The 13,947-nt window shown below is 38.9% G+C and overlaps 1 protein-coding gene across 16 annotated transcripts in view; it reads right to left on the bottom strand.

Moving 5' to 3' along the window:
* The window catches only part of cacna1g (calcium channel, voltage-dependent, T type, alpha 1G subunit), a 380,213-nt gene that overhangs the window by 157,662 nt on the left and 208,604 nt on the right, over window positions 1-13,947 (bottom strand). For all 16 annotated transcript variants that reach the window (XM_074662958.1, XM_074662959.1, XM_074662955.1 and 13 more), the window contains exon 5: window positions 6,644-6,741. In XM_074662958.1, the coding sequence (XP_074519059.1) occupies window positions 6,644-6,741 (98 nt within the window). The remainder of the gene's footprint in view (window positions 1-6,643; window positions 6,742-13,947) is intronic.

The raw sequence follows: 13,947 nt of genomic DNA, 5'->3' as shown, positions 1-13,947 counted from the left end.
TCCGTATTTCTGCAGCAGAATCAGGGTCATAAAAGAAGCGTTTTCTGATAATATATTCTAAATGTGGAAGATTGTGATTATATAACGCCGCTGCTGCATTAAAAGAGGAGATTAGAGTATTAGTTTGGGTTTTGGTAGAAAAGTATTTTGCGAAGCTACAACTTTTTCTTTTTTGTTTTCAAGCATTCGATGAATTCATGACTTTACATGAGCTTAAAACAGCAGCATGTCTGACGTCTGATCACACGGTGAGTCAGCCGCAGCTCTCTTTGAATATTAAGACCCACAGAGGGGCTGTCACAAGCTGTTACATCTGCCTTAAGGATGCCAATAAAAGACCTGGTGCAGGGTCCCTGCAGGCTGGTTCTGGATGGGGGTAAAACTTTTGGGTTTTGGTTGACGGGCTGTGGGTGAAGCCTGCGAAATGTATCTGTCACTTCCACTGACGGTGACGCCGTGTCAGCACGTCAATCAATGCCAGCGACATGGACGCAGGCCTCGGATGGATGTGTGTATTAATACAAGTCTGAGTGTGTGTGTGTGTGTGTGTTTTATGGTTCATGGTGAACTCTAGCCTTCTGTTCCAAACACCGTTCAGAGCCGTGTAACACAGAGACAGAAAAACAGATCGATGTTGGGCTCGGCTCAGCGAGGCAGGAGGGCGTGAGCCAACATCTGAGGGCGCAGCTTCAGGTACGAGCACATATCATCCAGACGGTCGAGTTAAAGTCTGAGATTTAAAGTTTATACCCACAGATTGAATGAACCCTCTTCATCTGTGAGTGCAGCATGATGTGAGCTGTTACAGAGCGTCGGCCGAGCTTTGCTGCTGTAACTGTGCATCAGCTACAGCTCTGTCTCCACCTGAAGTTACTACGCATCGTTTATCTCGTCTGCATGTGTGAAACACAGCCGCACTGTATCATAGAAACATTTCCTCTTCACCAAAATAGAAAATATAACACATTATTTATTCATCAGGACGGCAGGATGGGCAAACTGACAGCTTCTTGTTCACACCGTATCCTGAATGTACACTCCTCACAGTTTGTGTTTAGATCCAGAGCCTTTTTTTAATCTGTCTGGTGTTTTCATTCACACTGTAACAGCTGTGCACTACACACGCTGAATGTTTAAAGCCAGACATACACTGTGCAATGTTTTCACCCATTTGATTCAGCTCTGTCTCAAACTGCTTGACTAGATCGTTGAGCTCAAAAGTTCTCAGCCCACGATTCATGTTCACACACTATACGACCGTAAACCACACGTCAGACTCATTGACTGTATATGGAGTGAACAGTATGGCTCCACCTTTTACCATTGTACGGTTTTAAAGCCATAAAACCCCGTTGGAGGTGCCACCGTTGTGCAGACAGAGTCTGCTTAGTAGCAGAGGGACTCTGAGAGAATCTGAGTGAAGCCGGGTGACAAAAATATCATTTTTTCTTTGGAGAGTCTAATTTCTCCTTAGCTCTCCTTCCCAACATATTTTACAAACCCGAAAAAAATACACAAGAATATCAAAAAAGCCTAGCTTTTAATCTCTTATAACTAATGAAAATTAAATTTAAATATAAAAAATAAAAATAAAAATAATAATAATAAAAATCAGAGGTTTGAATATAAAATATCAAATAAATTTCATATAAAAATTTCAACTGTTTTTTTTATTTCTAAAATAAATAAAAAAAATCCAAATAAATTTGTTCAAGGATTTTTTTATCCTTTTTTTCATTAAAAAAAAATTGAAAAATAAATTTGAAAAAAATATTTTTTTTTTTCGATTTTCAAAAATGTCAAAATTTTAAAAAAAAAGTAGAATTTTTTTTTTCAGTTTTTGTGCATTCTTTTTAAATGTAATTATTTGATAGTCCTGTACATTTTTGGAAATTTAATACATTTTTTGAGATTTTAAGTTATTGATTAAAAAAAAAAACTAAGACATCACATGTACAAATAAATAAATTTAAAAAAGAATCTTCATAAGATAAATATTTACTTGACTTAATTGTATAATCTTTATTGTGTAGATAAAGTTGATTTGATGGCAGATGAATTGTGGTTTTTTTTAAATAAAAAACATCCAAACAAATTTGAAAAAAAAAAAGGATTTTAAAAATTTTATTTTTTTTTATTAATGTCGGAATATATTAAAAATAAAATAAAAAAAACTAGAATTTTTATTTCAATTTTCAAAAATGTAAAAATTTTACAAATTTATTTATTTTTGTCAATTTTTATGCAATTTTTTTAAAAATGTAATTTTTTAATAGTCCTGTACATTTTTGGAATTTAATAATTTTTTGAGATTCTTGCTAATTGATCATAAATCAAAACTAAGACATCACATGTACAAATTAATAAACTAAAAAGAGAATCTTATTAAGATAAATATTTACTTGACTTTATTGTATAATCTTTATTGTGTAGATAAAGTAGATTTTGTGGCTCTGGATTGACTGTAATCCAGGTGAGCTGAGGTCAAACAGCTCCTGTGACAGTTAAGGTTGCAGACCCCTGCTCTAACCCATCCTCATACCCCTAAAGGGTGAGACTCAGACCAAACCATCCACACATTACTGCTGCCATTAGACCTGTGTTTTGGATGACGATCATTGGGTGCCTAATGAGTGTATTATGTGCATGACTGTGTTCGCCCTGAGCATGTGTGTGTGTGTGTGTGTGTGTGTGTGTGGCCTAATGAATAGCGATCGACCCCCACAACGGCTTTGACTGACGAGAGGGAGAGGTTACAGAAGAGGTTTGGGATCTTCATCAGCGGGGGGTTAATTTCCCATTCACACACCTAAACTGTCTGAACTTCTGCATTCAGAAAGTTTAGTCTCTGTCTGTCTCCTCTCATCATTTCAGGAGCCTACGACACACTTAATGAGTGTGTTTAAATAAAAGTGTTGCTCAGGGTGAATCTGAGGTCAGAACAAATTCATACAATTTATTCAAACATGATGTGTTCAGTTTAAATTCAACCAGAGCTGCTGGAAATCTCACAGTAGCTGTTTCAGAGCTAGTCGGCTCAGGGAAGCAAAAATACTGAGCAACAATGAAGGCAGCGTGCTGAGTGAAGGGGTTCGACCTTTATCAAAAATTTGTGCAACCAATCAGTCTGCGTAAAAAAATTTAAAACAACTTTTTAGTCAATACACCACCACAAGATAAGGTATTTATAGCACTGTTGTTTGAAACGTGACAACAAGCAAACGTAAGTTTGTACCGTAGATCAGTAGCCTGCTATATGTAGTGCTATCGGCAGCCCGGTGCCACGACGTATCCATAGGCTAACGTGACAACAAGCTAACACGTAACCTCACTCTTCATTTTATTGATAGACTCTCAAGTTTGAAGAGACCACTGCAGAATAACTGCTGACTGTGGGTTGGAATCAACATTAGCATAAACAGTTTAGCCCTTTTAGCCTTTAGCTCGTGCTCTATCTCTCTCCTGTTTCTCTTTCTTCTGCTCTTCGGTCCTTTTTCTGTCTGACAGTTAGGCTCCAGTGTCCACCATCACTACAAAATTAATCACAGAAATCATAAAGAAATCGAAACTTCATCAGCAGACTTGGTGTTGTCATAGAGACTTTGACATGCCATAAATCATTCCTTATCTTGTATTCATGTCAAGTGACAGCTTTTTAAATCTGGGTTATACAATTTAATGTCAAAATTAGACGCTAGCACTGTGATATTTGTGCTGAAAGATGAACAGGACTTTCCTTTTTCTGCCACGTGTTGAATGTTTTTCTGGTTGCTTGAAATATTTTTCAATAATAAACTGGTGCCAGGCAAATATATCGCTAATCTGAGAAGAAATAACATATGGAGAAGAAGCTGGGCGTCACTTTTAAGTGTCAACAACCATGGAATGTAAACAGTGTTTCAATTCGTACCAGAGAAGAGAAACTGAAACTTAAGTATCAATCCCAACTAATCCCAACTTTGGCATATATATATATATATATATATATATATATATATATATATATATATATATATATATATATATATATATATATATATATATATATAGTTTAGAATGATTGAAACACTACTACTACTCATAACTATTAACTATTAATATATATTTTTAATGAATGGATCGAAGAGCCACACACTGAAAGGCAAAGAGCCACATGCAGCTTGCGAGCCACAGGTTGGCCACCCCTGATATAGACACATGTGCACAGGAATGATGCTGTGTTCAGTTTGTCCAGGACTAAATGCAAATTTTCCAGCAAAATGTAAAAGCTGCAGCAAGAAAATGAAGCATATTATCAAGTTATGAAGCTGTACAACTGCAGAGTTTACCTAAGGGAGGCTTTTTATACATCTCCGACAGGTTCTTCTTTTATTGCTAAATTTAACTCAATTTTACAATCCTAATGGTAAAACCTTTTATCTAAAGTAGAAAATGCTCAAATAAATATCTGCAATGACCGGCACACACACACACACACCCTCACACACACTCATGGATACACACTGAGGCAGCTGTGGGGAGTCTGTGATGAAAGCCGCAGACTGTGGAACCACTAATAACAGCCGTGTGGTTCAGCCCCATCATGCTACCAATGTTCCAACACCAGGAAATATATCCTCACATGTAATCATATATAATATATAATAATAGAGGCTCTGCTTCAGATTAAAATGTATTTTAGTCGACATTCCTGTGTCGCTGCGTAACGCTGAGGCCACGGTGACGACTGGAAAAGCTTTGATCGTCCGTCCAGAGGAATTTTAAATGTTTTCAGTCGATGATGGTTTCAAACTGAAGCAAAGATGGCGACATGTGTTTTTGCCTTTTGTCCATTTTGATGATGCAGACCCCTGACTGCATCTTACATGAACACTGTGACTTCATTTCTGCCCATTTTTAGATGCAAAGGCAAAGTATCCAGAGCAATCATGGAGAAAATACTCACAATACAAGTTAAAGATCAAAAGAGAACTTTCAAGATCCATAGTCTGACTGTTTTTGTCTTATTTTAGGTAAATATTGTCTTATTATACTTCATATGATCCACATTAGAGCTGTTTAATTTGTCTTCTTCCTTTTTGTCTGATTATTTAGCTGTTGGTTACTAGCTGAAGTTGCATCACCGCCACCTACTGGACTGGAGTGTAGATTACCTGGGTTGTGGGGCTGTATGTGTCACATGTAAACAGATCAGCCTGGCAGAGAAGAAGACTTGTTTGGTCTTTTTATTAAATTGTCACTCTGTTTGAAAACCACGAGGAGTTCATTGAACCATCGTTAGCATTAGCATTAGCTGCTACAGATAGAGGTAGGGCAGAGGGGGTGAACTGTTTGACCTGCAGGTGAAAAGATTGAAGACACATTTTTATTTCCCTTTTTGGCCACTAAGTTCTTAATCTGATTACATAATAATTCATTTTCTGTTATTTAGCCTAAACTATTGATTCTTTAAGTGACAATACATTCGAATCACTTTTTATACTTTTTTTAGGTGAAATATTAATTTTAAAAATTGAGTATTTTATCATTATTATTATTATTATTATTATCTTAAATATTTTTTCTCGGAATTCTGATTTTTTTTCTCAGGTGAAAAAGTGATAGAAAAAATTTAGTTTTTTATTTCTATTTTTTTTCACTATTTTTTCTCAGAAATCCGATTTTTTTTTCTCTGGTGAAATAGTAATAAAAAAATGAGTTTTTTTTTTGTTTTTTTTTTTTTTTCAGTGGCCCTAATCACCTTTCCTAGGCAGTCGTGCAGTTACTTAATAAATGTAGCATCTGGCCAGTTTAATCATGTTCAAATAAATTGTTTCTTTGCAAATTTTACTATTATGCATTCTCATCCTTTTTCCGATTCATCGATTAATCGTAAATATAATTGTCAGAGTAATCGATTACTAAAATAATTGTTAGTTGAAGCCATAGACTGTAAAAAAAAAAAGGCGTCATCTTGCTTGAAGTGAAGTCGCCACAAAAACTGCTCCCCCTGGTGGCTGACTGCAATATAGGTATTAAAAAAAATAAAAAATCCATCTCCCCAGTTATACCAGATGGGCTGTGGTCAAACTTTAAAAAATTAATCCACCTGGTAGAAATGTTTCTCACGTCTGATTGTTGTGGTGATTTGAAGATATCATTTGGCTGTCTTGTATCCAAGTCCTCTTTTTTCTGAAAAGTTTTGTTTTCATTAGTTATGCAAGGTTAAAAACGAAGCTTTACGTCACGTTTAATGATGATTGACAGCTGCTGTTCTCGTGTATTTTTTTTCTGGGATTGTAAAATATGTCTGGAGGTAGAGTCAGGAAGTGATTAGACTCTCGAAAGAAAAATAATTATTATTATTTTTGTCGCCTGGCTCCACTCAGATTCTCCCAGAATCTGTCACAGTCTCTACCCTCAAAATGTCTTGTTTTGTCTTAGTATAAGAAACTTTTCTCTTTTTTTTTTACTTGTTACAGCAATTCAGACCTCATTTTTGTCTTTAAGTAACTTGAAAAAAGACATTTTTCAGGACTGCTCAGGTGAACGTAGCTCATATTGAGTCTAAAAAGACATTTTCGTCTGAAAATAAGACAAAAACACTTGATAAGATCTGAGTTTTTTGCAGTGCAGCGTGACGAGTGTTTTGGCTCTGACTTACTCGGCACTCTGTTGATGGCTCTCAGAGGTCTCAGCACACGAACCGTCCTCACGGCTGAGAAGCTGACATTCTGCAGGTTGAGTGAGTACTCCAACATCCTGCAACACAGGAACAGAGAGAAACAGAGAGAAACAGAGAGTTTAAGTGATGCAACAAAAAAAAAAAACGCTTTAATTGCTTTTACAGCTTTGTCTGTTGCTAAACTTGCTCAGGGAGTTGGAACAACCAAACGTGAGGCTGATATTATGTAGCCAATTATACATCGCATGTATAACGTGCAACCCCCTTCAGGGTGAGTTATAATTAATCCTCTAATGGCCCAAATCGCGTTTGTTTTCCCGTCTTCAGAGAGGACTGCTCTACATGTGTTCATGCTTTCATTCCAGCGTTCGTTGGGCTGCGACTAACGCAGCAGAACGAGCAGCGAGACTCTGCGCTGCATGTGTTTGTGCTTGTATATGGAACACAGCACACGCAATGTTTGTGCGCCTGACAAACACATGCATATATTCACATTCGCTCTCATACAATCAACCTTCAAAGGCGCAGGCGGCATATGTGGGACTCCCCCCTCCTCCTCCGCCGCCGCCACCCCCGCCACTCTGAGGCGTCAAGAGCGGGTAAATCACTCGTCATTGAGAGGAGGATGTGGCGTCCACGGTGCATAAAAGAGCAGCATCAGATCAGCTTTGTAACCTTGAGACAGCACACACTCCAGCAGCGCTTTGATGGCGCTCTGAAGGCGCTCCCAGGGGCTGATGGGAGGTCAGAGAGGAGAGAGTGGCTGCCGAATGCTTAAAAAAACGTTTTTCTTGTTTCATGATCAGTGTTTACCGTCGTCTCCTCTCACACACTCTTCATCTGCGTGTGTGTGTGTGTACGCGGCAGATGCAGAGCACATGTGCAGCTTGAAGAAGCGTGCAAGAGGAAGGAATTCCCTCCTCACACCAAGTCCAAGTCTGTGTACTCGACAAATTCCCAACACATGTGGAGTGCGTGTGTGTCTGAGTGAGCGTGTGTGAATGTGCTGGTCACCTTAAGTGCTAAAAAAAAAGAAAAACCGCCTTAATGGATGTGTAAATGTGAGGTGTTTCAGTACGCGTCCTCTCGCGACACCAAAGCAGCACTTTCAGTGAAGCTCCACACTCCTTCACACACACGTCTGTGCTGCACATGCACGTACGCACAGCCCCCGAGCTGACAGATGGCCTGCTGCCTACAGAGAGAAGGTAAATGGGTAAACAGTTAACAGAACAGTACAGAGATGCCCTCCTACACCAGCTGAGGGACACGGAGCTAACAGTATCTGGGACTCCCTTAGACCAGACTTATCACATCAGCATCTGTGCCACGGCGGCGGTGCGGCCGCTAAAAAACGTCAGGTCAAAACGAATAAACTAGAATGTTCATGAAATAGCAAAAGGAAATTATGTAAAGTTGTTTTGGAGCAGGAAAGGGAGCGTTAACCTCGAAATGCTCCTTCAAATATGACTACAGAGAAAGGGTCATATTGTAAAGTGAAGAGAAAAGAAACTGAAACTTCATGTGCGCTGACTTTTTGGGTATTCACAGACACTAATATTCACAACATTCAGCGACCATAAAACTGACTTTCATTTTTCTTTGAACCTCCAAAAAGTTATAAAGACAAAAAGAAAGGTGAAAAACAAGCAAAAAAGTGGGATGCTGCACCACAAATGAAATCTTATCAAGTGTTTTTGTCCTGTTTTCAGTAAAAAATGTGTTTTCAGACTTAATATGAGCCAAATTCATCCGAGCAGACAAGAAATATGTCTTATTTCAATTTTAAAAACGAAAATTAGGTCTGAATTGCTGTAACAAGTAAAAAAAAATTTCTGCAATTTTTCAGAAATTTTTACTTATACTTTAATAATTTTTTTTTGCTTGTTACAGTAATTCAGACCTCATTTAGAAATTTAAAATAAAGACAAAATAAAGTATGAATTTTTGTAACAAGTACAAAAAAAATCTGCAATTTTTCAGAATTTTTTTTTTATACCTTATGTTTTTTCATCGATTAATCATAAATATAATCATCAGAGTAATCGATTACTAAAATAATCATTAGTTACAGCCATAGACTATAAAAAATGGATGTCATCTCACTCGGCTCAAGTGAGGTCTCCACAAAAACTGCTCCCCCTGGTGGCTGGCTGCAGTATAGGTCAAAAAACTTCCATTTCCCGACCACTAAACTGACCTTTTTTCTTTGATCCTCCAAAGAGTTGTTTGAAAAACAAAAAAAAAAGGTGAAAATCGAGCAAAACAGTGAAATGATGTGCCACAAATTAAATCTTATCAAGTGTTTTTGTCTTGTTGTCAGTAAAAAATGTCTTTTTAGACTTATTCTGAGCCACATTCACCCGACCAGTCCAGAAAAATGTCTTATTTCAAGTTCTTTAAAGAAAAAAAAAAGAGGTCTGAATTGTTGAAACAAGTTTTAAAAAATCTGCAATTTTTTAGATTTTTTTTCTTGTACTTTATGTTTTTTTTTTTAATTGTTACAGCAATCCAGACCTCCTTTTTGTCTTTAAATAACTTGAAATAAGACATTTCCCTGGATTGACCAGTTGAACGTGGTAACTTTGAGTATAACTTGATATTTTTACTTCAAAAAAGACAAAAACAGTTGATAAGATTTTAGTTTTTTGCAATAAAGGTGATAATTAATCATAATTAGGACTAAAGTCTGCCTAGCAACAAAGTATAACAAACTGAATTTTACTCTTCTGATGGTTTTCAATCCATGGTGTTCAATCCACTCTTACATTGAACTAGTCTGAGCTTTTTGTACTGTTTTCTTTGTTTTTTGTCATGTTTTTCATTTTTTTCTGTTTTGTTTTTCTTATTATATTCTGTAAAGTTTGTGTTTTGATGTTTCTTCTATCATTTTTTATGTATATACTCTACAAGTTGTCCTGCAATGTTCCTGTCTTGCCTCTTTGATTGGGACACCGTTGTAAAAGAGGTGATTAATCTCAAAGGGCTTTCCCCATCAAGAAATAAATTCTAAACTCTAAATTTTTCACTAATGGGTTGAAAATATAAGTTGTTTCAAAAGGAAGCTTTAAGATCAACATGGGAACAACAATCAAATTCATCAGTTTTGGGTCGAAGAAGGTTTTAAATCAGGACTGATTCTGAGTCTGTCAGAGATCAAAACGTCGACGAAACACACAACGTATATCTCAAAGGATAAACACCTCAGTATAACATGTTAACAACTTTGTAGCTTCCTGAGCTAAAGAAGTTTAGGCACGACCAAGTCTCCATGTTAGCCGATGAAGTTTCGATTTCTTTCTGATTTCTGTGATTCATTTTGTAGTGATGGTGGACACTGGAGCCTAACTGTCAGACAGAAAAAGGACAGAAGAGCAGAAGAAAGAGAAGCAGGAGAGAGATAGAGCACGAGCTAAAGGCTTAAAGGGCTAATCTGTTTGTGCTAATGTTGCCTCCAACCCACAGTCAGCAGTTATTCTGCAGTGGTCTTCAAACATGAGAGTCTATCAATAAAATGAAGAGTGAGGTTACGTTAGCTAACGTTACACGTTACGGACACGTCTCACAGCACCGGGCTGCCGATAGCACTACATATAGCCGGCTACTAAACTACTGTATGAACTGAGAGAAAGCTTGTTGTCACGTTTCAAACCATGAACATTTGTTCCAAACAAACACACGCCTGCTTCAAAGTCACATTTTAACCAAAGATGAGACTCCAGGCCAGAAGGTGGCGCTGCAGTCACATTAAAACAGATCCTCCTCACAGCTGCTTTGAGCAGGCTTCCCAGTGCTTCTACAGCTCAGGTTTGTATTATTCCTCCTGTTTTGGTTTTGTTATCCCTCTGACTGCTACAGAAGGATCTTCTCACACAATGTTTAACCATTTCCAAGCAACCGCCTCTGCTAACAAAGTAATGATGTTGGTGTTGACAAGAAAAACAGACTAGTTATAGATTAGCGAGGTCAAACACCAAATCCTTTGACGCAGAAAAGAAGTGACATAAACACCATGTCAGACGGAGAAAGAACGCCAGTGGAGTCAGATTATCACGCTTCAGGAGCGCGATCCAGACGAGGGATGGTGAGGGAACGTCATGTGTCGGTGCCGTCGACGTGCCATAAATCTCCAGAAGGAGAGGATATAAATATTAGAGTAATTTTTCCTCTGACGGAGTTACATAAACAAACTTAAAAGCAGATGATGAATGATGTCTGTTGAACAATAGACCATGCAAAAGCACTTGCTGCCCCTGATGAGATCCAGATGAAGCTCGGTGCGCTGAGTGAAAGCTGACCTATCCCTTCCCATCTGGATCGGAGGAGCAGCCAAGGAGAAATGGAGTGTATCAAACAAACTATGGAAACGACAGGAAGTTGTGCTTTGTTTTTCGTCAGAGTCCGTGCCAGCGTCGACGGTGCCGTTGCAGGGAAGGGCGACGGGAGGCGGACTACGAAACGAGAAGCACAGGGAGGCCCGGCCCGGGAGGAGGGTTTGCGTGAGGAGAATTCCCAAACTGAAGCACACACTGAGCAGATTTTCACACAGGGATCGAGTCGAGGGGGAAACAGCTCGACGTCTCCTCACACACACTCTGATGTGATCTTGACGTTAAGACATCCTTACAAGGACAAACTCGCCAAACACAGGGATGAAATTCAGAGACGTCAAACATTAAAAAGAGCTCTCAAAGAAGCACAAAACCACACACACTCCACTCACACTGCTTGTTTCTGAGCTCTCTTATCGCAGAGAGTGTGTGTGTGTTTGTGCCAAAGCAGGCCAGGCCCATGAGGGATGGTATACACACGGGCTCCCAGATACACACTCCAAAAAACAATGGCAACAGTAGCTTGGTAAGGGTTGTGCACACACAAACATGCCGGCATCACAAAATGCCACCCAGAAAGAGCTATATTAGGAAAAGTATGCACGGCAGCTCAGAAATGTCCAACAGCGTCTCATGTTTAACCCGACTGTCTTCACCTAAGCGCCGTTAATACACAATAACCATCGAGTCCTGCGTCTGATAGATGATTGGGAAGAAGCTGACGGTGCAACAGTTTGTCAAAAGTCCGGCTAACGAGCCAAGAAAGTGTGAAATCGATGGGGAGACGGGTGCTAAAAGAACACACCAGGGTTTTTTTCTCCATTAATTCCTCGCTTGAAATATTTGTATGCAAATTATCATCGACGGACCAAAAGAGATTAATCTGACAGACATATTTGATGGAGTTGCCTCATTTTCCCATGCTTGTTGAGGTCAGTTAAAGCAAGAAATTGTGATGAATAATGCTGAAAATACATCTGCTGAGTGGCTGATAAGGCGAGCCGGGGTTGCTCTCAGCGCACAGCAGCAGCTGATGATGAATCGCTTTGTACATTCTGCAGTGATTTTATCTATCACAGCAAACGGATACAATGCTCACACACAGCTCGACCTATGCATCATTTCATGTAGAGACTGAGAACAACATGAGATGGTGAAGACGATCTGCTGCTGTTCAAAGCGAGCATCAAAATGAGGAAGAAAGGTGATTTAAGGGACCTTGAACGTGGCATGGTTGTTGCTGCTGATCTACTGGGATTTTAACCCACAACCATCTCTAGGGTTTACAGAGAATGGTCCCAAAAAGAGGAAATATCCAGTGAGCAGCAGTTCTGTGGGACAAAATGCCTTGTTGATGCCAGAGGTCAGAGGAGAATGGACAGACTGGTTGGAGCTGATAGAAAGACAACAGTAACTCAGAGATTTCTGGATTTCTGCTCCACATTCAGATGGTAGGGTCAGAATTTGGCCTCAACAACATGAAAGCATGGATCCATCCTGCCTTGTATCAACGGTTCAGGCTGCTGCTGCTGGTGTAATGGTGTGGGGGAGATTTTCTTGGCTCACTTTGGGCCCCTTAGTACCAACTGAGCATGGTTTAAAGTCCACAGGAAAAAAAAGAGAAAAAAAGAAAATCACGGGGGGACAAAGTAAAAAAAAAGAAAGAAAAAAAGAAAATAGAAAAAACAAGAAGAAGAAAAAGAGAAAAACAGGGAAAAAAGAAAAAAGAAAAAAGGGGAAAAAAAGAAAGAAAAAAGAAAAAAAAGAGACAAAAAGAGAGAAAAAAGGGGAAAAAAAAGAAAAAACAAGAAGAAAAAGAGAAAAAAGGGAAAAAATTGAAAAAAGAAAAAAGGGGAAAAAAGACAGAAAAAGGAAAAATAAAAAAGAAGAAAAAAAAGCGAAACAAGAAAAAAAAGAGAAAAAAGAAAAAAAAAAGGAAAAAAAAGTCCACCTTCTACCTGAGTATTGTTGCTGACCATGTCCATCCCTTTATGAGCACAGTGTACCCATCTTCTGATGGCTACTTCCAGCAGGATAACGCTCCATGTCATAAAGCTGGAATCATCTCAGACTGCTTTCTTCAACATGACAATGAGTTCCCTGTACTCAAATGTCCCCCACAGTCCCCAGATCTCAATCCAATAGAGCACCTTTGGGATGTGGTGGAACGGGAGATTCTCATCATGGATGTTCAGACGACAAATCTGCAGCAACTGTGTGATGCTATCATGTCAATATGGAGCAAACTCTCTGAGGAATGTTTCCAGGACCTTGTTGAATCTATGACACCAAGGATTAAGGCAGGTCTGAAGGAAAAAGGGGGTCCAAATCAGGAAAGTATCATTATGATGTCTATTGTCTGTTAACTTCTGACAATAAAAGTTCAACAAAAAAAGTAGTCTTAGTGAAATTAACAGTTGTGCAGATTGTCGATGCCATCAGATTTAAAGGAGAAATACAACTGAATGTCATCTGCGCACATACAATAAGAGCTGCCATTAACGGAGACATATCATGCTTGTTTCTCCTTTTCACTATGCCAGACTAGGATGCCTGTAAAGCATTTCTGCCCTCAGTACAAGTCATTTAGTTCCTTCATTGCCCCACAATAGCGTTCTCAATATCCTCATTTTAGGCCATTCTGAAGATCTGGTTGAAACGCTCTGTTTGGAGAATGACCTCCAGTAACCTCGCAACGTCACAGCCCTTTGTGCTCTGATTGGTCAGTTCTATCAGAGGGGCGGAGGGGGTAGAGCCAGGGGGCGGTTTTTGCAGCATGGCAGTATTTACAAAATCACCATATTGGATGGAGCAGACCGAGCGAGTTTGCTGTTTGCCAAAACTTCACCGTAAGGCATTGATAGCACTAATAAAATGGCAGAGTGTAGGATACGTCCTTTTGTATTGGACCCCGAGTCACACCCGGACGGTTCTGCAGCTCAGGAGGAAGAA

This window comes from Halichoeres trimaculatus, unplaced genomic scaffold (genome assembly GCF_033239565.1).
Source record: "Halichoeres trimaculatus isolate MK-OKI-2021-1 unplaced genomic scaffold, fHalTri1.1 fHalTri1_scaffold_23, whole genome shotgun sequence".
Taxonomy (NCBI): Eukaryota; Metazoa; Chordata; class Actinopteri; order Labriformes; family Labridae; genus Halichoeres; species Halichoeres trimaculatus.
Note: the sequence above shows the minus strand (reverse complement) of the source record. Positions and strands in the feature narration are given on the sequence as shown.